The sequence below is a fragment of the Triturus cristatus genome, chromosome 2_1 (genome assembly GCF_964204655.1).
Source record: "Triturus cristatus chromosome 2_1, aTriCri1.1, whole genome shotgun sequence".
NCBI lineage: Eukaryota > Metazoa > Chordata > Amphibia > Caudata > Salamandridae > Triturus > Triturus cristatus.
The window spans coordinates 122,464,987-122,489,017 of record NC_140581.1 but is presented as its reverse complement, the minus strand read 5'-3'; the positions used below and the strand labels follow the sequence as shown (position 1 = coordinate 122,489,017).

General features: G+C 45.0%; 1 protein-coding gene across 4 annotated transcripts in view; it reads right to left on the bottom strand.

Moving 5' to 3' along the window:
- Nucleotides 1–1,293: 1,293 nt before the first annotated feature.
- The window catches only part of KIF24 (kinesin family member 24), a 372,810-nt gene continuing 350,072 nt past the window's right edge, over nucleotides 1,294–24,031 (bottom strand). For 3 of the 4 annotated variants that reach the window (XM_085628651.1, XM_085628662.1, XM_085628673.1), the window contains exons 13-14: nucleotides 8,713–8,832; nucleotides 1,294–7,759 (exon numbers count right to left, since the gene is read on the bottom strand). In XM_085628651.1, the coding sequence (XP_085484777.1) occupies nucleotides 7,619–7,759; nucleotides 8,713–8,832 (261 nt within the window). In that variant the 3' untranslated portion in view covers nucleotides 1,294–7,618. The remainder of the gene's footprint in view (nucleotides 7,760–8,712; nucleotides 8,833–24,031) is intronic. The other variant, XM_085628684.1, reaches the window with a different exon arrangement.

Sequence of the window (24,031 nt, the reverse complement as noted above, 5' to 3'; positions counted from 1 at the left end):
TATCCATCAGCGTTTCTGAATGTCCCACGGTAAAGTACTGGGTAAATAAGGATTTCTCACACTGTGTAGTTGCTCCTCATCTTAGAATGTAAACTTCCACAGCTGCAAAGTCTGTTACCTATGAATCTAGTTTCTGCCTCTCCATCGAGGAGCATCTTAGGTTCAGGGTCTGGCAGTATTCCACTGCTGGAACTAGAGGTGAGGGAGGCTCTTCAATGGGTTCAGGTGGAGAAAGGGAAACAACACCTCCTTTGAAGTGTTTTTCTTCTTGCAGCATTTGCTTACTGTTCAAAGACAGACTGATGAATGTCACGTAACGTTTGACACACAGCTGTGAATTTTGTATCATGGGAATGTTGGTTTTACTTTAACACACTTACTGGGGTGCAAGTGGGTGAGAAAGAAAACGGCTACAATGTTAACTTTTTTTCTAGTTGACTTATAAATACAAACTTGTGTTTTGCTTAAAAAATTAAACTTGTAAGTATTTCAATATATATCAGTAGCAGAAGTACAAGTAAGACACATGGTTCCTCATAGTGAGATGGCTGGGAACTGTAGCTGACAAAAAACAATGCTGCAGGGTGTGATAATAGCCCCAAGTTGTTTTTATTGGGCAATTCGGAGTTCCTGATTAGAAATTGGGGATGGTGGGGCATAACTGGCAATCGTTATAATCAAAGGCCAAAGCCCACGCTGGCTTATTAGGAGGTAGCAAAGAAGAGAGCCAATTAAGCTAACAAATAGTAAGCAATGGGCAGGCTGCATGCCCCTTATTGTATACAAGTGTCTTGCAAGTGAGAGGGCATTTGCTAGCGCGTGCTACTCACCCAGGCTCCACCTTAACAAGCATTAACAAAGACAATAGCAATATGTTGTAGCCATGTTGTACATCAGCGTGGCTGCTGTTCTGCATGGCTAAAAGTTAGTGGTGGTGGATTGGATTAGATTGGGTGGATTGGAGTGGGGTGTATTGGTATGCATTCCCAGGGAAGCTTTCCGAATGTCCCCAAGATGTTGTTAGCGAACCAGACAGCTGTGCTGTCTTTAGGCTTCAAAGTAAAAAGGGGGAACAGTGCTCCAGGCTCATAGACCACACTGTCTGGCTGCTCTTACCCCCGCCTCACACGCCATACTTGTGGCATCTTCGCTGACTGGTGCATGACCTCCTCAGAAGTGCCTGAAACAATTATTATTTTTTAGAAGGCGAAGTGCTTATTCAGAAAAGATTTTCAAAGGATGCTATGTGACAACTTTACACCGAAGATATAAATCACAATGGAAAACTCAAAGTGTCTTATAAATATGTTTATTTACTGATTAAGAAAAAACAAGTTGACAAAGACATAAAATCTATTTCCCATTTACAAAAAAAAGAATATAATTAATCAAATCTTTTCTCATTACTCCACACAAACATGTTAAATAATAACAATAAATATTTCAAACAGTAAGATTAAAACAAATTTCTTTATGCTTCCAAAGGTTGACATGCATTACTACCACAACTCATTTATTTTAACACACATACCTTTGAGAAATTAAACTCACTTTTCAAGCCTGGGTATTCTGAAAACCCAACATCCTAAAAAGTGAAAATAATAAAAATCAATAAAGGGGTTAAAATGTTATTGTACTGTTGATAAAATGTGGTCAACTAACTGCATTGTAAACCAAACACCCTCCGGTTTTTCAAGGAAGGCATTTTTCAATATGTCTCCAATTGTAGGGCTTTCAGAAAGATGGCTGTTCTGACAAGAGCACTCCAACAAGCTGAAAGAAGTAGCTAAATCTAACATGATACCTTTAAACAGTGAGGGCCAGACTTACAAGAAACTGACGCATCTCTGCATCATATTTGAGATGCCTTCAGTTTACTTGCGTCACACAAAAAAACCCTTGCGCCCCCATGGATGGGTCACATTTACAGTGCAGGGCACCATGGCGCAAGGACTGACAGATGCATCATGCATCTGTTGGCGCAAAGGTCATGCATTGCTGGAGTCATGCCACAAGCACAACGCAACTCCAGCAATGCTCAGGAAGGCCTATAACTACTGTGCTGCATCACTCCTTACGCCTGCTTTAAGCAGGAATAAGGTTTTGATGCAGTGGCGTCGTAGAAGTAGTACTGTGAAATCTTGTAGATTTCACTGCGTCACTTTTATGAGGCTTTCTTGCGTCGGAACGCCCACCCTGCATACATTAAACCTGACGTAGGTATAATGTGGCGCAGGGCTTTACAACGTGACTCATCTCTCTAGATGCATCACGTTGTAAATGTGTCGCAACGTGGCGCATTGTTTACACCGCCACTGCGCCACAAAAGTGATGCAACTGCAGCGCAAAAGTATCGCAAGGGGCTTGTAAATTTGCCCCGGAGTATCTGCAAGAGAAAGCAGATGATTCACCTACACCAGTCTTGCCATAAGAAAAAGAAAAAAGTGCAAGTCATATTATATTTACATTACATTTCAAGGTATCTCTTTTTGGAAGAATAATTGAATACATTTGAACTTTTTGAACCTTCATTGGCCGATGACATCTATTTAATTAGAGACCGCTGAAGAATCCACCTGTGGAGGTGTAAACCTGATCTCCATCATCCACAGATTGTCAGTGCTTGTCATGACCGCCATCCATGGTGCCATCAACTTGGGTGTTCAAGTCCAAACATTTGTGTCCTAACTTAGTGAAGCCCATTTGCCAACAGAGCAGATTAACCCCTTCAGTGCCATGTGGGTAGTTGAATATAGCTAAACTGTCCTATGGAGGAACAGATTAACTTCCTTGATATGTTTCGCAAGTATGGTAGACGTCCAAGCAATGTATTAAAATGCACCCCATGCCAAAATAGGTTAACCCATAGAGGTGTACCTGAGAAAAGCAACATTAGCAATATTTCCATTGATACAATGGGTCTTGAGGCCGCCAAATGTACGCTTATTACAGAGATGCTGATGTGGCATAATATATACGATCTTTTCACTCACAGTGATGGCTTCAGACTAAAGATTTAGCCTAATTTAACGCATCTTTTAAAACAATTCATGATTTTCTTTAGCACAGACGCTTTGAACATGTGATAGTGTGTTGTGCACCGATGTTGGATAATATACTCTCAGGAATATATTGCCACAGCCCAAGAACTTATTTTCATTGTCCACCAAGAGAGGGTAAATGAATGAATCCTCTGCTCCTCTGGATGTTGCTCATGATGGAAGTGATTTGTATCACATTCCTTCTTCAATTGGCGGTTGAAGGCCTGAAGGACTCGATGGATGGACTAGATATCCAGAACATTACAGAGAGGTTGCAACATTACATTGTGCAGCTTTTATATTACTCTAGGGTCAAGATACGTGGACTAAGAAACCCTCATCCCGGGTGAGTTGCAAAAACAGGGACAGACCCAATTGTATGTATTTTGTTATGCGGAGGAATATGCCCTTTAAATAAGAATTGTGCTCACCTAACTGCAGATTATAGATACAGACACAAAAACTGGCATCTAAACAAATCACTATTAAGTGATCATCACTGCTGATGTTTTCTTAACCTGTCCTTCCAGTCAGGATAAAAGAAAATTAGAACTCGTTTTACAACAGGAATTTGCTTTTTTATAAACGTTATACATACAGGTGTTAGTATGGCTTCATCCCCTTGTCTACCAAACTCTAGATCAGTCTTAATTTACCTCATTCCACCGAATGACCCTGGATAATATGTTCAGGTTAGCCTAAATCTAAGTGCCAAACCAATGAGTAGTGCTCTGTCCTGCTGCGTGCATAAAACAATGTTCCTCATCTCTGAAAGAAATCCTCACTTAGTGAGCAATGCCTCTTTTCATACTGGCCCCTGAAGAATACCATCAAGCAAGCCCCTCCTAATGAACTTATCAGTTGACCCAAACATCCTCCTAACTACCGACTTATCTCCAACTAGTCCTTTTCATTAAGCTTATCAAAAATGAAGAACCTGATCAGCTTCAAGCACATACATAACAAACAATACATTTCAGGACCACCAATCTGAGTTTAAGCCTGCAGCGGGCGCTGAATCCACCCTGGCTAGAAACATGTTGAACATTTGATGCCCCTGGATGGAAATACCATATTTACTCTTTGACCTCTCAGCAGCCTACAATGCAGTGGACCACAACTTCTGTCTAGAAAGACTAGCTAAGTTATCCAGCATTACTGGGCCTGCACTATAATGGATCAAAGCTATATCTTGAACGAAAGTGAGCCAGTTCGACCAGGAAATTGTCACCGCACAAGGTATCATGAGAAGTACAGCCCGTATTAACCATATCCCATTTGCCATTCAACCTACACAGGCCACCTGCAGCCCAGCACCAAGAGCAGTATCATGTGAACCTCTAAATGTATACAATCAATCGCCAGCTAGAAAACACTTCGACCAACCAGGCTGACATACCTTCCTCCGTGTACAATGTCCTGCATTGTATCAAGAAGAGCTTCTTATGTTGGAATTGAACCATGACTGGGAGTCAGCGGCTGTGTCGAAAATAAATCAAAACTCCAACCCTTCGAGGGGCCTTAGAGTGTGGGTTCCCCACAATTCATGTGATTGAAAAATGGGACACTAGGTGTAATTTTGGATACAGAACTCTTACACTTCAATGCAGTAATCAAAGACATTCATCCGAAACCCTCCCTATTTCCAATGTGCAAAGGATGCAACTCTGCCTGATTCTGAGGATATAGGCCACATAAGCCAACCTTAAACATGTTACATTGGCAGTAAGTAGAGACGGGGATGAAGTTTAAAGCACACTCTATAGTCCATACAGCCTATATAAGGGTAAAGATCAAAGATAGTTTCAAAGGCTCACAACTCATCACATACCTAGCAGGAACCTTGTTCTCTGAATCTGCATCCCTCATTACCAACAGAACATTTAATTGCATCAAACATGGAGGCAGGATCCTGGAGGTTCAGGGTACTACACTGTGGAATGCACCGAATCCAGGCTGATGATAGTCTCAAAGATGTGTGAATCAGGAAGGGACTGGGAACGGAACTGGTCCAGCTTACTTACCGTGGAACTTCTTGTACCAAGGCGATGCGCCACGGAATATCAAACTGGACCCAACGCCACCAACTGGACTTTCACTCACCCACACTTTCCAGTGTAAGGTTAGGTATGCTTACATCACTGAAGTAACTAAAACACAAGGAACATTGTTCTACAGAACGCATTATACATAAATAAATAAATTCTATATTTGCCTTGAAACAAGGAAAGAATGCACTGGCATGTCCCAGGGAAGGGAATGATGCTAAACTGCTTTCTGACGGATTGTACGTTAACAATGATTTATACATCAGACTCTTAGTCACGCTTGAACCACAGTCTTCACTTTATTTAGTGATGTAATTGTTACTGCACCAGCAGGCTGCCCTGAGGCCGCTTTGATGCAGAAACATAGCCAAGTGTTTTGTCACTGTGAGAGTCATTCACCTGCTGCACTATGGACGATGAAATGGGTCAGGGGGTAGGTTTCACAGTCCCCCTGCAAAATGCATCAAGGCCACTGCTAGTCAGAAAGATCACAGACCAGCTGTCAATAGGTAGTGGCTGGTCCTAGATCTTTGTGATATATGGAGGACCAACGCTAGCCTTTGTGAGACTTAACTTTATAGTTTTGTAATGGTTAAAATGTGTATTTCTCAACCGTTAAGGATTCAGAACCCATCTACTCGTCCTCTTGACATGAGTGGTCCACAGCCACGATGAACAGTAAACAATGCTACTCACAGTGACAGACTAATGTCTAAAAATCTGCATGTAAAATGCATCATCCCATCATATACACTCTAACAAAGACCAAGCATCCTAGGTGGCTTGGTACTCAAATAAACTCTGTGCAAACTGCCAATTAATATTATAATATAATAATGGTCAGTAGCAACAAGAAAACAGGGGCAGCATTTTACACTTAAATGCAGGTATATTATCATTGGCTTATTTTTACTTCCATTTCCGACTCGTCACTCAAGGTTAGTGTCTCTAAAAAAGGTACCGCTTGTTGCAAACATGGGACGACGGGAATGCACTTCCCCTGAGTCAGAGCTCACACCTGTAATGTTCGGCAATGCAGGTAGCAGCACATCAGTTCTAGGTAACCATTTGTGCCCATGCAGAGGTTCTGTACATTCGTAAGCAAATTCTTTGTCAACCCCACATGTCTTGCCCCAGTGCTGTCCCTGACTCCATGCACGGTGCACTCTTCGCACTATTAACACTAGTCATGTTTATTGATATTTTACAATAGCAGCCGTCGACTCGCACTTCTTCCTCCATCAAATCACGTCTATGATGAAACCTCATGTCTGTACTGTGAGACATGCAACATAAAAAGCTGTCTAAACCATCACATTTGCATTAAGCAGTCTTCCCAAAAAGCCCTCAACTACTTCTATCCATGTCCGCCTATCAGAACAAATTCCAAGATGATACGTCAATTTATGCTCATTCGGGAAATGGCTTGAAAATCCATGCTGACATTGACTGGTCTAGGGTCATGAATGGGTCTGAACAGCTTGGTGTAGGTGAACCATGAACTCTAATGGATTCCTGGAAACATGCTCTCCACTTTAGGAGGGCAGCACTCATGATTCAGCTTCTGTTTATTGAATCACTGCAAGTATACCATGCCTTTTCCTAGTGGACCCAGAAATCTTTAACTCCCTACAACGATCTCCTAGCCCTGCTGAGAGTACTCTTTCCATGGGTCCATTATCTCAACCTACCTTAACTTTGCATATAGTGATGCTCATTTATGAATGATTTATGGCAACCGTTTTCTATGTCTATGTGTACTCGTTGATATTCTATAGTGTTATAAAGCTCCTTGATTTGCTATTGAAATAGTACTCTAAAAATAAACCACTGATTAGAGTATCAAAATACACTTAATCCACTGTGTATCCTTAATGACTTTACACCCATTCGGACATTTAGAATCTTGGCATAGTTTTAATCCTAGGCATCAGTAAAACAGTGAACATAGAGGTCCTTAAATCTTTTAAAAACACATTTTTATACTAAGGCTTGGTGTTTTGTTTTCCAAGGTGGACTTTCTAAGTGTAATATGTTCGAAGAAATGCACATTTTTCTCCATATTTGAGCACTTCCACTAACATTACGTATCACAAGTTTGACGGATCACCTGGATCCCACTCTTAAAGGCCTTGTGTTCTTACTTGTGAATCGAGAGCGATAAGGCCTTCTGGATGATTCCAGCTCTTGTTGAGGTATAAAGTGCTCCGATGGTCCCACCTCACAAAGATGGCTGATATTGTGGGTACAGTACTGGCATGCCAGGAAGCAGCTAGTTCATTGAAGAGGTGTACAAATGATTTGTTGCATACCTGACACCAGCCTTATCTAGTGTTGCAAATTTCTGTTGGAGATTGTCTGCACTTTATAGTCAGTTGGGAAAGCCATTGTGCATGTTAGAAAGACTTAAGTTGGTGATGAGTTTTAATGATCAAACTGGCAGGTCCAATGGCTTGTAGAAGGTGCTCAGTCGCCTACCTCTGTGACCATATACACACTCAAGTGCTTTCCAAACAGGCTTTCGTTCACCTAAGATGATACCGTCCTTTCCTCTACAATGGTGGGGCTCACATAGGACAGATACCTCTGAAGCTGGGATCGCATGCTTTGTATACATTTGGATTTCAAAAGCATAATTTCATCCACTTTGGTCACATACTCTTTAAAATCCTAGAATGAAAGAAAAAAATAGTTATCAACATGAGAAGTTAATGTTTTTAATTAATATTATATTAATATGCACAGGAATATCAGAGTCAGGCTCTTTTTCAAATCCGGTGAGACTCCAGTTAACAAATAATGTTTTTAATGTTGTTTTTAACAGAACAGGTGTTTTACTTGACTATTTTCTTTTCTTGCTATGTAGTGCTTTTTATTTGCAAGTATTATTGTGAGTGATTTTTAAGATATCTAAACAATAAACTATTACCCTACCAAAGTCTCTTAAGAGCTTCTATACTGTGTTTCTTTAGTCACATTTAGGTGCATATTTAGTTTAAAACACTGGGAAAGATTTGCAGTTCTGTAAATGTCCCCCTCTGGGAGTAAGAGGTGTCTTCAACTTCATAGCCTTTAGTTTCTTTGGGAAGGGTTCAAAGCCATATAGTTTGAACTTTAATGTTTATATACTTGTTCCATGATTTTGACTTTCAGTGTCTTCGTTATATCCCTCAGGTCATACGTAGAGGCAAGATCCACCTAAGGAGAAAGACTACTTGTATGCTGCTGTCTCAGACCATGAAACTTCTAGGCCATGATAGAGCGAAACAAGGTCCGTGAGCATATGGCTTTGTCTTAGACATCAGGACATTAAGGAAGTACACACCTCTCCTCACATTAAGGGACCTGACCAGACATACATGGAGTGACCATTATCCTGGCTAATCTTTAAAGCTACATATTACTAATGTCCAACTAGCTCTAGAAGAGGCAGGATCTGTCTCATCCATCACCAAGGATTCCCAATTAATATATTCGCTCTATCTGCTCCATGTATGCATAATGTTTCAAGCTCAATAAAGTCTCTCTCTCAGATTTACTGCAGCTCTGATCATAATCAACAGACCTCAGGCAACTTTAATTTGTAGGCTAGAAATTCAGATCCACGAACTAACACAACTTACATTCTGACTGCAAAATCGGGGTTTTGTTGGATTCCCATTGAATTTGACATTTAAGTGCTTCTTAAAATTATCTCTTAAAATGAAAGAAACCATACAGTCTGCTGGTTCACCGTTCACCTCCTGTGTGGAAAAACATTGTTCAAATCACTGAAAAGAATTCTGTGGTGTATCTACGGCCCCAATAGCAAAACAAGGTGCATCTGTAAAACACTATAATAAATTAATTGGTGTGGCTAATAAACCTTATTATTTAAATTGTAATTTTAATGCTCACGCTATTCAGAACATTGTTCATTGATCATACTAGAGCCAGAACGAAAAGACACAGTAAATCTGACAGTTTTTGATACGAGCTTTCTTCAAAAACTAAACAATAGAAAAGCAAAAATACTGCATATCACCACGATCATTAACTTATGGGGAAAAAAGAACATACATTTAATCTGGTTAATTTTCATTAAGAAACATGAATGTTGAGAGGGTCGTGGCTTGCAACCCATGGAAGATGGCGGGCACTCCGTGATCTCCGGTGACGCGGCACTGAATTTGCTCGCTAAGTGCATGTAGTGCGGCCGGTAATTTATTCGGACAACTGCCTCTTCTTCTGGAAACACCTGTCGCCATGTTGCGGACCAAAAGGACACGCTAATACAATTTATTTAAGGTATTTTGATGCTTCGATTGCCGCCTCAGTTGCGACCACCATTTTGTGGCTTTCATGCACCGAAGCTCTTTGTCCCTTCATGCTGTGCCGGTACCCCTTTTTTTGTGGCTTTCTGACTCATTGGGGTCACGTGGCATCTGTTTTTACCACGCTATTGCCATTTTTGTAGCCTCTCTACTTCTTTAACAGCCACCTATGTTGCAGCTGCCCTTTTGTCTTCCCATGCAGTGGCGCACCTTGCTCTGTTCAGTTGAAGTGATGCATGACTTTAACAGTTTGCTGTGTTGGGGTCCACTTAGTGTTTTCCTTAATAGGATGTTGCCAAATTAACGTCGCTCTTCAGGCTATTCTCCTACTTTGACTGCCACCTCAGCTGTGATCGCCATTTTGAAACCTCAGGTACAGAAGCTTTTTGTTTTTCCAAGTTGAGGTGCCACACAACTGTAACAATTTGCTAACTTTTGTTGTGCCTGTGTTATGCAGCTATGCTGAATATAATTTTTTTCACGCTAACATCATTTTCAAAGGATATTCTACTACTTTGACTATCACTACAGCTGCAATTCTCATTTTGACGTCTCACCTATGGAAATGCATCGCCCTTTCAGATTGTAGTGAGGATGTCCCACCATCTGCCAAACCCTCAATTAATCTTTCTGCTGCCACCTCGTCTTGACTTTTTCCCTCATACAGTATCAGTCCTGTTTTAATGAGGCTTTTGTTCTTCATTGAAGCGTTTGTTCTCAATTTCTCCAGATTTTGATCCTTAATTGATGCGCTAGCCCCTACCTCTGCCTATTTTTGAGAGGTTACAGTTAGTGTATGCTCTGCAACTTCCTTGATAATCTCTCCTACTCATTCTATGGGGAGGTTGCAGAGACTTACCTCCTCTTCTATGTCTCCAGCCCATCGACTTATCAAAAATTCTACAATTTTTACAAAGCTTGCCATGATGGAATCTAGTTCAGCCTCTTCAGCAAAGTCTGGTACCTCCCCACAGTTGCAGTTGTCGGTACCTACATCGGCCAATTCAACTAAAGCTACTACTAAACGGCTCAAAAAAGATCCTCCATCTCCAACAAAATTACCTACACCTGTCTCTATGGATCTTCTTTTGGAAGAAATCCGATCTCTGAAACCTTTAATGGAAGAAACCAATTCAAAGCTTTAATTTTTGACTGAGAGATGGTCTCAACTTGATGAGACTTGTGGCGGTGGAACAAAATGTCTCTTCTTTTCAGGTAACTGATTCTCTCAGTCCATGCCCTTCAATCACAAGTATTACTTTTGCAGAAACATGTTGAAGATTAGGAAAATAAAAATCGCAGAAACAACTTACGAATTTATGGCTTACCAGAGAATACGGAGGGTGCAGACCCTCTGTCCTTCTTTGTTTCCTCCTTACCTAAAGTGTTGGGTATACCTGCGGAACCAGCTCTAAATATTCAGCGTGCACACAGATTGGGTCGTCAGCATAATGTTACTTCTACTCCTTCTCGTCCAAGAGGTGTCATTTTGTACTTTTTGGAGTATACAGACTTACTTAAAGTCTTATCAGCCTCTAAAAAAATGTCACGTATTTGATGGTTAGGTCACACGTTGTTTTTCTCACAGGACTATGCTAAAAGTCCTGCTGATCGACGTAGAGATTTTTTTTTTTTTTGAAAAACCTTTATTACAGTTTCAGAGACATACAAGTATGGGCCTACAACCAACAGGCCGGCCGCTAATGCACACTATAAGCATAGACACATCTTAACAACCACATCGGTGAAGCAATAAGAGAGCTACTGGAGTGCTAATCAACTCAGCCAGCCGCAGTCCATAGACAAGCAAAGAAAGGTTTCATATTTTTAAAGAAAACGAAAAACATCACACACACAAGGCAGAGGAGGCCAATAGTAGTAACATGTGCTCCCCGTATCGAAGGGGTAAACAAACCCAGGGAGAAAGAGGGGGGGGGGGGCAGGCAGAAGAAACCAAATGCACATGTCGCGGGAGCATGGAGGAATGCGCGGGCTAGGGAGACAGAGCCGCATCCATCTCTCGCGTCTGGGGCGGGGCGCAAATACCTCCACGATAGGAGTTCCAGGGACCCCACACCTTAATCCACTTCCCAGGCTTGCCTCTCTCCACATACACCGTTTTCTCTCTGAACATACACCAGTCCATGTGTTCCTTCCACGCTGAGACCGTTGGTGGCCTCTGGGAGCCCCACAGTTGTGCAATGTCACGCTTCGCTACCATATAGCCCAGAGTCACCCACTGCGTCTGCATCACATTGTAATCAGTCGGCTCCCAGACATTCAGCAAACATCTCCGTGCCTCCGGCAACAAGGCAACATGCGTGACTTCTTCTAACACCGCATGCACTCTACACCAAAACCGAGTCACCTCCGGACACTCCCACAGGATATGGAGGAAAGTCCCCAGTAATCCACAGCCTCGCTTACACAGACCATCCACCGAATACCCCATACGCATCAAACCAGGCCCCGTGACATACACTCTATGCAGTATCTTAAGCTGGACGAAACGCAAGCGGGCCGGGATAGCCACCTCTTTCGGGGAGGCCACCGCTCACACCCAATCCTCGTCGTCAAGTTCCAAACCGTCGGCAATCCATGTCTCCCGCAATGAGGTCAGCAAACCCATTCGATCATTGATAAGCTTCTTGTAAATCAGCGAAATGGTGCTATCCGGCACATAGCCGTCCAATACTCTATCTTCCAACGGGGAGGACTCCGGAATAGCCGCCACGTCCGGGAATACGGAACACAAGGCGTGATGAACCTGAGCGTACCGAAAGTATTCCCTATCGTTCAACTGATATTCGGTTTTCAGCATGTCGAACGTCTTAAATTTCCCTTTCGTCCAGAGATCCCCTACCTTGCTGATACCAATCATATCCCATTTCTCAAAGCCTTTCGTAGTACACAGATAACCCAAACGTCGGGAAGCGTACAATGGCGTTGCCCGAGTCAAGCGATCCCTCCACCCCATCGCCGCATTGGCTGCATGCCACACCTGCACCGCGACCCGCGTCGGGCCTGTCAATCGCGCATCAAGGGACCCCGAGTATAGTGCTCGATTATAATCCCCGCTTGGCAATAACAATTTGTCCATCTTAAAAGCCGTGTTCAAAGCAGGCCCATACATCCCGTGATTGACCGCAGTCAACTGGGAGGCCCAATAATATCGTTTAATATCAGGGAGAGCGACCCCCCCATCGTACCACGGTAGGGTTAGTTTGGCAAGAGCGATCCGCGGCCGCCCATCCCAAAACAATCGACGCTGAAGACACTCCACCTCCCGAAAATAGCGGGCCGGCACTACGTCCACAGTGTTCTGTAGGGCGTACAAAAAGCGTGGCAGCGACATCATTTTGAACAATGCCGCCCGTCCGAGCGGCGAGAGCGGCAGCCGCCGCCAACCCGCCACATCCGCCCTTAGGCGCTGAAGGGGGGGGGAGAAGATTCCGCTCATACCGGGCCACCGGGTCTAGGGTTATAAAGATTCCCAAATACTTAAACCCCGACTGCGCAACCTGGATAGGGCACCCCCGCGGGAGGGGGGGGCCTCCCCGGAGAGAACGTACACACAAGACTTAGCCCAGTTAATGACCAATCCGGAGTTGCGACCAAAGGAGCTCAACACATCCACCAATACAATGAGCGATTTGCGCGGAGATGCAAGATACAAGAGGATATCGTCCGCATATAGGGAGACACGATCCTCGTACTCCGGCGTCCATCTAAGGCCACGCATCGAAGGGTGCCACCACAGCCACTCCGCAAGGGGCTCCAAACAAAACGCAAAGAGAAGAGGCGACAACGGACATCCCTGTCGCGTGCCCCTACCCAAAGCAAAAGGAGCCGACACCCGTCCGTTGACCACCACCTGTGCCAGTGGGTTATCATAAAGCAATTTCACCCAACCGATGAACCCCGGGCCGAACCCAAACTTCGCCAATGCTGCCCAAATATACGGCCATTCCAAGGTGTCAAACGCCATGGTAGCGTCCAGGGACGCCAAAATGGCCGGCTCACGCATGAATGGCGCTCTAGCGAGGACGCCATGCAGTCGCCGCAGGTTCAAAGCGGTATTGCGATGGGGTATAAAACCGGATTGATCCTGATGGATCAGGTCGCCCACGACCCGGATCAGGCGATTGGCCAGTACCTTGGCAAGGATTTTGGGCTCCGCGTTCAACAAAGAGATAGGCCTGTAAGAAGTACACTGATCCCGCGGCTTCCCTTCCTTATGGATAACAACAATAGTAGCAAGATGTTGGTCAGGGGGGAGGGAGCCCGCCGCCTGTGCCTCAAGGAACATGTCCCGGAGATACGGCGCAATCTTATCTGGGCGCAACTTATATAATTCGATGGGAAGGCCATTAGGACCCATGGCCTTGCCAGAAGCAATAGAGCGAATGGCCAAAGCAATCTCATCCGGCGACGGGGCCGCGTCCATCAAGAATTTATCCTCATCAGATAGAGATGGCAAAGCAATGTCTTTAAGCAGCAGGCGAGAGTCTTCCTCCGATCGCTCAGAGACCGGAGAGTAAACCCCGTGAAAATACTCCGCAAAGCAATCAACAATATCACCGGGGTCCGTCACACACACACCATCCACCCTCTCAACAACCGGCACCACTCGACTCGCTCTCTCCTTCTTATCCAACCAGGCAATCAACTTCCCCGCCTTATCACCCATATCGTACAAACGCCCCTGTTGCTCCCTGCTCATACTCTTAGCAGATTCAGTAACCAGCGCCTTGTAGTCGGCCTGTTTAAGCCCCAGCACATGCAGTCTGTCATCCGTAACACCTTGCTCCGAATCGATCTCTAACTCGGTGATCTCATTTTCTAGTCGAACCACCTCTTTCGCCTCGCATTTTTTGGTATGGGAGATGAGAGACAGGGCCTGGCCCCGGAGCACCGTCTTAAAGGCCTCCCAAAGGGAGACGGCGGAAGACACCGACCCCACGTTGTCGTTAAAATAGTGTTCCAGGGACCTAATCAGGTCTGCACGGATCGTGGGGTTTCGTAGGTACCAGGGGTTGATCGGCGACACCCTCCCCACTGCCCCCACGGCGATATCTAAGTGTAGCAAAAGAGGGGAGTGATCAGATATACCGCGGGCCAAGTGTCGCACCTCCCCAATCATCCCAGCTTGGGCCGCAGGCACTAGCATATAGTCAAGCCTCGAAAGACTACCGTGGGCCCCGGAGTGGAAGGTATATTGTGCTTGTCCAGGGTGTTTCAACCGCCAACAATCTATCAGTCCCAGGGTATCCAGAAAGCCCCCCAGCCAGTTCTGGGCCCGAGGGAGGTCCCTAGGGGGGTGTCGATCTTCAACTCCGGAAACCACTGCGTTAAAATCCCCCCCCCAAGACCAAAACCCCCCCCGGAAGCCCAAGTAGCAGGCGCCCCAAATCAGCAAAGGTGGCCGTCTGCAGGCCCGGCGGCACGTAGACAGTAACTAGCGAAATCAACTTACCCTCCCATCTCCCCACCAGCGCAGTGTAGCACCCTCTGTCGTCGTGGAGCACCTCATCCACCTCCAACGGGAGAGAGGTCCTAACTAAAATGCCCACTCCCCTCGAGCCAGAGGTGAAACCAGAATGGGCCAGCAGGCGATATCCTCGCCTGTTCATGGCATGGAAAGAGTTCCCTATGAGGTGCGTCTCCTGCAGAAACACAATGTCAGGCGAAATAACTGCAGGACCACTCCCCGCTTTATCCTGTCCCCCAGCCCATTCACATTCCATGAAAGAAGTCTCAACCCCTTACCCCCCATCCCCCCCAGCACAAAATATCCCCCTCCCGGAGAGCACAATCATAATAACACAACAGAAAACATTACCCCGCCTTGTGATGCAAACAAACAAACCCCAATACCACCCCATCAACCCCAACAAAACTCCCCCCTCCCTGCACCCCTGCGTGAGCCCAAACAGCCCCCCCAACGTGCAGTGTGCCTGTCGCCCCAATATGAAACTCACTACAAAGAAGACAAGAAAAACCCCAGAAGGAGGAAAGGGCCCCAGCAAGCCCCCCGCAACCTCCAAATACCAAAGGGCAAAGCGTTACAAACTGGAGTCCAGTGCAGCCACAGGTGCAAAACGCTACCAGTCCGGTCCATAGTCAGAATCCCTGTTCGATTCCTACTCCGTCGAGCACTCTCCGCCATCCGACCTTCCTGACCTCGACCCCTAGGTAGGGCATCCAGCCACTCTCCAACCGCCTCCGGCCGGTCAAAGAAATGCGAGCGACCCTCTAACTCAACCCACAGCCTAGCTGGGAATAGCATCGCATATTTCAGCTCCATGTCCCTCAAGCGCCGTTTGATGGCCAAAAATCCCAACCGTTGCTTTTGAACCGCTTGCGTGAAGTCTGGGTAAAAGCTAACATTAGAGTTCTCAAACTTTAATGGCCCAGCCACCCTCGATGCCTGAAGGATAGCATCTCTATCCCGAAAATTAAAAAGTCGGGCAATGATAGGCCGCGGGGGAGCACCCACCTTGGGCGCACCACCCGGAATCCTGTGGGCCCGTTCCACAGCGAAGAACTTGCTCAGTCCCTTGGGTGCTAGATGAGTCACCACTAGATCCTCCACAAAAAGATCCGCAGCAGACTCCTCCGATCGTTCGGGCACCCCAATAATACGGACATTATTCCGCCTGGCCCTGCTTTCGGAATCCTCAAGGCGACGGTCAGTCAGGTCACTGGCGTGCCGCAACCTCCGCACCTCCGTCTGCAAAGCGGCCACATCCACAGTTAAGCTCGACGCCGCTTGAGTCAATGAGTCGACCCGGTCATTTGTTTTGGACAGGTCCGCTCTGACCAAATTCACATCAATCAACACCGAGTCCAATTTATTAGCCAGGGTATCAAATTGCTGGTTCACAGTCGCCTTCATTTCCTCAATGGCCCCCATGACATCCAGCAGAGTCAATTCGGACGATGCGCCCGAGGTCTCTTTGGGCCGCTCAGGCGATTTATGTGATCCACTAGGGGATCCCTTTGGCTGTGCATAGCGGTCCATGTTGTTGGCCTGGGTATAAGTTCCCCTCCGGGTAGACTTGGGTTTCAGCTTGTCGCCGTCCACTATCGCCGCCATCATCAGCGGCCACCAAGGTCAGCACCCTCCAGCACCCGGAGGAAGGCCAGGCGACCAATGCAGGAGATCCGGGCCACCAACTGAAATAGGCCCGTTTACAGTTCGAGAATCAGGCCATGCACTCCGTCCTCGGCGCTGCTTACCCGGAGTCCCGACGTCAGTTTCCGCAGATCAACTCGAAACCGAAAGTGAAAGCACGGGGTCCGGGGCAGGCCCAGACTGGCATACCGCTGTTGTTCACTTCGCACCCGGGCACCTCACCAACTCGAGTTCGGGACCAAGGCCGGAGAAGGCCGCAAACTTCAGATCGCCACCAGTCCGGTTCCCGGAGTCCGATTTCGATCTGGAAAACGAGTGGCACCTTAGCGCAAGATCATAGACAAAAGCCCGTCTAGAAAACCAGGATTATGACAGGATAGACGTGGGAGGTTGCGGAGGCCCTCGGGAGCCACAAGCCTACGCGGCCATCTTGGTTGCGCGCTAGGCTCCTCCCCCTAGAGATTTTTTGAAGATGAGATCAGAGCTGCGTGATCTTGGTGCTAAATATGGTCTATTTCATCCGTGCCTTTTCAAGGTCACATACAAAAACAAAACTACTACATACGAAGATCCTCTCAAACTAAAAAGTTTCCTTAACTTCTGCAAGACTGATACTATGGACACTACTAATGCATCTTCCTCACAATATGGCTGATTATACAACAATACAAAAAGTAAATTGAAGTAAAATGTTTTCCTTTTCTGCTTCAGAATGCTCTAAATACTTTTAGGATTACATTTCTCTGACTTTGGCGTCACTCGCATGATGTAATTTTGGTATTTTAACTGTATTTCTTTTCCTTACAGGTACCTTTGTTGTCCGTTAATCTGTTATCTCGCACTTTGTATTATTAAGTCTTATTTGTGCCTCTCTTCGTGAGTTCTGGATGTGCTGCCCTTCCATGTGGTTTCACCCCCCCCTTCCCATTTTTGGAGTTTTATAGGTGTGTGTGTTATACTTTTTGTTCTCATATTTTTTCTTGTTCATGCCTTTTCTTCCTCTTTTCTACATTATTTCTTTTCTATCCCATTGTTTTACCTGTTACTTTCCGTCTTTCTCCTGTTCATCATCGTCCTTCTCCATCTTCTCTGCTACTTTTCAATGCAAAAAGTTCTATTTTTTACATTTTATTCCCCTGCTTCTCTTTAATTTTATTAATTCAACTTTATGGTCAACTCCTTTTTCTTTCTCTTCATCTTCTGTTTCTCATCTTTCCCTTCCTTCTTTCTTTTACTCTAAAGGTAATTACTTACTTATTTACATGATTCGTTACTCAAATGTTATTATGCATTGTTTCATCAGTTTACATTCAAGGTTACTGTTTGACATTCATATTGTTTTATCTGGTCTTCTCTTGTTCATCCTTTTAATGACTTTTAGATGACATTAAATATTGTTACATGGAATGTCCGGGGTTCACATTCCCCGATTAAAAGGCAACGTGTTCTATCACATCTTTCTAAATTAAATCATGACATAGCCATGATTCAGGAAACTCACCTCACTGATTCTGAATCCCTGAAATTGAAGAGAGACTGGGTCGGAGAAGTTTTCTTTTCTCCAGGCAACGGCAAGCGCAATGGCGTTGCTACCCTTTGTCATGAGTCTCTTCATGCTAAACTTATCTCTCAGGGGAATGACGACATAGGTCACTGGCTACTTACTGAACTAATGACTGGGAAGACTCCCCTTACTTTATTTAATATATATGCTCCGACTATTGACGATTGTTCGTTTTGGTCCCACCTTGCAGGGAAGTTAATGCAACTCCCTCATGATAATTTGATTTTAGCTGATGATTGTAAACAGATTGTTGATCCTTTCATTGACCGTAATTCCACTTCCTCTTTTATACCCTCCAAATCGCATAAGGCATTTTTACATTCTTTTCAGCACAGACATTTAGTTGATGCCTGGAGATTGTGCAATCCCTCTTTGACAGAGTACTCCTTCTTCTCTCCAGTACACCATACCCAGTCACGCATTGATCACATTTTCTTATCTCATGTCCTCTCTCAATCTATAATTTCTTTTGACATTGGTTCCATCCTAATCTCGGACCACGCCCCAGTCTCCGTTTCTTAGACATTCTTCATAAATCTTCTGCCACCAGACGCTGGCGCTTAAATAATTTGTTATTACTCGATCTTGTTTTCACATCTTCTTTTAATTCTTTTTTTAATGAATATTTCTCCTTTAACGAATCAGATGCTCTTCCCTTTTCTACGGTTTGGGATGCTTTCAAGGCGGCCGCACGTGACTTTATTATTAATTATGTTTCCAGGAAGCGACATATGGCCCGGAAATCCGCCCCAGATCTTTTTACTAAAATAAAATCCCTAGAATACATTTACTATACATCTAAATGAAAGGCTTGTTTAGATGCCCTAAAAGCTGCCAAACTCAAATTTAATAAGGTGTCTACCGACAATGCCTCCCTATATTTACTTAAATCGAGTGCAAAATTTTATGGCGATAACAACAAATTAGGTAAACTATTGGCAAATTACCTCAAAGTAAAAAACCCACAAATTCAATATTGACTTATTACTAGACGCTCAGCAGATACCTAAATTTAAAGATTCAGAAATCTTACAAGAATTTCACACGTTTTACAATTCTTTGTATACTCCTGAGACGTGGTCCACAGAGCAATCCATCACAGACTACCTCTCATCTATTGTTATTACCTCAGATCTTACGCCAGACTTTCAATTGTTAGAAACAGATATTTAATTGAAGGAGCTACATAATGCTTTACGCACTCTTAAAAGGGACAAATCCTGATGGATTCACTGTCGAGTTTTTCTCTCACTTTTCCCAACTTCTCCTTCTTAAATTATACAAACTCTTGACGTTTTATTAACAATCTGGTAGTGCCTCAGGTTCCTTCCTGGAAGCTCTCATTTGCCTTATCCCTAAAGAGAATAAAGACCCCCGTTTCTGCAAAAATTACAGACCAATCGCTTTGGTTAACATCAATTACAAAAGGTTCTCAAAATCCCTGGCACTAGTTCAGAATCCCTTCTTCCAGATCTTTTAGGCAAAGAGCAATCAGGTTTTGTGAAAGGCCGCTTTCTTATTGATAATACTCGTTTGTTTTTTGATATCCTCTCACTTCTTTGATTCTTTAGCGGCTATAGCATTAGATGCTGAGAAAGCATTCAACAGAGTCTACTGGCCTTTTATGTTTTCTTCCCTTAAATGGTTTGGCTATGGTTTTAAAATTATTTCGTTGATCTCTCTTTTATATTCAAATCCTAAAGCTGCTAGATTTGTTAATGGCCTTACTTCCTCGTATTTTAACTTGGGCAGAGGTGTCCGTCAAGGTTGTCCTCTATCCCCCTTTTTGTTTAAATTAGCTTTAGAACCATTTTTGTGTAAACTTGGTCAGAATACTGATTTTCATGGATTTAAGTACGGTGATTCACATGTTAAGTTGGCTGATTATGCCGATGATATATTAGTGCTTGTTTCTAACCCCTCTTCTTCGCTACCTGCTTTTTTATCTGAAACTCAATCCTACTCCTCTGTATCTGGTTATAAGTTAAATAATGACAAGTGCGAAATCTTACCCCTAACAAAGTTCACTTTCAAAGAGGACTTTAAATCTACAAACTTCTCTTGGAACACAAACCACATAAAATATTTAGGAACATGCTTTTCGTCTTCTATCCATTCTTCAGTTTCCATTAATCTGGACAAATGTTGTTTAAAAATTTCCTCTCTTATTGATAGATGGCATCCCCTGTATTTATCCTGGTGGGGATGTGTAGACACCATCAAAATGATATTCCCCAAAAATACTTTTAAAAAATGAATTCTTTGTTGTCTTCCTTTCTTTGGAGTAAGAGAAAATCTTGAATGTCACTAGCAAAGCTTAGCCGCCCTAGAACAGAGGTGGGGTTAATTTCCCTGCATATCATAAAGCTTTTAATCTTCGTCAAACATCTCATTGGCTCTCCATCCCCTCTGCGGACTCTCCTCTCTGGGTATCACTTGAACAGTCATTTATCACTCCCTTCTCCTTTTCGGAATTCCTCTCTTTCACCCAGAACCCTCAAAAATTAACTACACCTATTATCAAACATACAAATAAATTATTAGACCCATTTTTGTTAGATAGTCCCTCTGATTAATTAATTTTTTAATTCCGCAGTTTGGCATAATCATCGTAAATTGATCAAAGACAAACCCATATATTGGAAATCTTGGAGAAAAAAAGGCCTACTCTGGGTAAGTCAACTGTTTCAAAATACTACACATATTTCTTTTTCCCAAGCTAAACTGATATTTAATTTTCCTACTTCTTTTTCTACTAAGTATACATTGTTACAGCATGCTTTAATTATAGCAATTCAGAAAATTATCCCATCCTCATGTCAACCAATGACTTCTTCCATGAATGCTTTTACTTTTTTGAGTTCTGGTCCCAAAGCCTCTGCAATTTATAAGTATTTACATAAACCGATCCTCCCCAGAGATAAATCTAAAGTAGAATTGGATTGGTAGCAGGACCTTCAGGTTGACTGGCCCGTTCAAATTTGGAATCGTATTTGGCTTAAACTAAAAAGCTTCCAGAGCAGCTAATACCACGCAAACACTTTTTTTCATATATAATAGATTACTTCTTTCCCCCTCTTTTTTGCATAAGATTAATGATGAATTCCCTGATGCTTGTTGGTCATGTTCATCCACCAATGCTGATTTAAAACATTAGCTATTTTTCTGTCCTTTTGTTCATGACTTCTGGAAGAAGGTCTGGAAACAAATTACCCACATTTTTCATCAGTTAGTTCCCTTTTCATTTATCAATATTTTTTGGGGTTCTCTTTCTGAGGACTGGTCGAGTTGTTCTTTACCTCTACAGGTTTTGGACTTACTCTTAGGAGTAGCTTTTCAACAGATCACCAAGAACTGGAAGAAGTCATCTGACGCACAAGTTACTTACCTTCGGTAACGATATATCTGTAAGAAACATTAGTTAGTTAGATTCCTTACCATAGAATATCCCCAGGCATCAGGCTGGAACCGGAAAGATTTTTCGTCAGCAGTACCATTGCGCGTCGGTAGGCGTCGTCTGCGACTCCGTGTCCGTCGCCGGGATGAGGTCGTCGGAGTACTTAGACGCCGCCCTCGCACGCTGACGTCAGTTCTGTACATAGCTTTCCGCGCCAGGAATGCAGAGCCATGCAAGAAACAGACACTGGTGCCATGAAACTAGGGCCCTGAAGGGAATGACCTTAACCCTAGATATCGGTTCGCAGAACGGGGAGGATGGGTAGGGTGGTAAGGAATCTAACTAACTAATGTTTCTTACAGATATATCGTTACCGAAGGTAAGTAACTTGTGCACCTGAAAGAAACACGTTAGTTAGATTCCTTACCTTAGAATAAATACCCCAGCAATACCAACCCCGGTGGTGGGTCTGCGAACCAAGATCACATCAGGAAGTCCTGGAGAACGGAACGGCCAAAGAAGCCATCTCTTCCGGACTTGGCTGTTCAGGCAGTAATGCCTGGCAAACGTGTGCAGCGAGGCCCACGTCGCTGCCTGACAAATGTCCTGCAGAGAGACTCCCCGTCCCAAGGCAGTAGTAGCCGCTGTGGCCCGAGTGGAATGGGCCCTCAGCCCCACAGGAGGATCCTTCTTAGCCAAGGAATAACAGACCTTAATGCACAAAACGACCCACTGAGAGATGGTTTGCTTGTGTAATGCCCGCCCCTTCTTAGCGCCCACGTAGCCAACGAAGAGTTGGTCGTCCACCTGGAACTGTTTTGTGCAATTCAGATAGAAGGAGAGTGCACGTTTTGGGTCCAGACGGTGGAGCCTCTCTTCCTCTTTCGAGGGATGCGGAGGCGGAAAGAAGGTGGGTAAGGTAACGGACTGCCCAATGTGAAAGGCAGTAACCACCTTAGGAAGAAAAGAAGGGCGAGTCCTCAGAACAACCTTGTCCTGATGGACAGAGAGGAAAGGAGGCTTAGAAGAAAGAGCCTGGAGCTCCCTTACTCTTCTGGCAGAGGTGATGGCAACCAGGAAAGCAGTCTTGAGAGTCAGAAGACGATGAGGACAGTTATGAAGTGGCTCAAAGGGAGCGCACATCAGCTAGGTTAACACCAGATTCAAGTCCCACTGAGGCATTACAAAGGGGACAGGAGGAAACATGTGAGTAATGCCTTTTAAGAATCTATTTACAACAGGGAACTTGAAAAGAGAAGGCTGAAACAGCTGAAAGATATCTCTTGATGGTGCCCAGAGCAGAGCCCTGCTGGGCCAGGGAAAGAAGAAAGAGAACCTCAGAAAGAGGGGCGGAAAGGGGATCCACAGCCTTTGCTGTGCACCATGCCACAAATTTGTTCCACCTGCAGGCGTATACCGTTTTAGTGGAGGGACGCCTGGCTGCCAGAATGACATCATAGACTTCAGGAGGCAAGTCAAATGGCATCAACTGGCGCCGCTCAATCTCCACGCATGGAGGTGGAGGCTGGACAAGATCGGGTGGAGGACCGTCCCCTGCTGCTGCGACAGAAGGTCCACCTGAAGAGGCAGTCGAATCGGGGGATCGATTGACAGGCTGAGTAGCTCGGGATATCTTCGTGCCCAATCCGGAGCCACAAGGATGACTTGGGCCCGGTCGCGCCTGATCTTCTTCAGCACTCTGGGCAGAAGTGGTATAGGCGGAAAGGCGTATAACAGACTGCAACTCCACTCGCGTCGAAAAGCGTCTCCGCCAGAGTGCCGCCTTGGAAATTCCAACATGCAGAACTGATGACATTGCGCATTCTCTTCGGTGGCGAATAGATCTAACCAAGGCTCTCCCCACTGCCGAAAGAGGCCTTGCGCCACGTCCGAGTTCAGACGCCCTTCGTGATCCATCATGCACCGGCAGCTGAGTTCGTCCGCCCTGGCGTTCAGAGAGCCCGCCAGGTGTTGAACCACCAGGGTGATGCCCTGATGTTCCAGCCATGTCTAGAGGCGCAGAGCCTCCTGACAAAGGGTCCATGACCCCGCCCCTCCCTGTTTGTTGCAATACCACATGGCGGTGGTGTTGTCCGTGAACACCTGCACTACACTTCCCCGGACAGAGGGAAGGAATGCCTTCAGTGCAAGCCGGATCGCCCGCAGCTCCAATAGGTTGATATGGAGCCGGGACGCCGCCGGAGACCAGAGGCCTCTGATCTCCGCCTCTCTCATGTGGCCCCCCCCCCCATCCCAGGTGGGACGCATCCGTCACCACCACGTGCTCCGGTTGGGGTAGGGAGAGGGATCTGCCACTGAACCAATCGCGGTCCATGAGCCACCACTGCAACTGTCTTGCAGTGCCCTCCGAGATCAGGACGTGGTCGGACAGGTTGCCCTGATGTTGAGCCCACTGGAACTTCAGGTCCCACTGCAGAGCCCGCATCCGCCACCTGGCGTGATGTACCAGCAGGATGCAGGAGACCATCAGACCCAGCAGTCGTTGGGCCATCCTGACCGAAACTCGGGA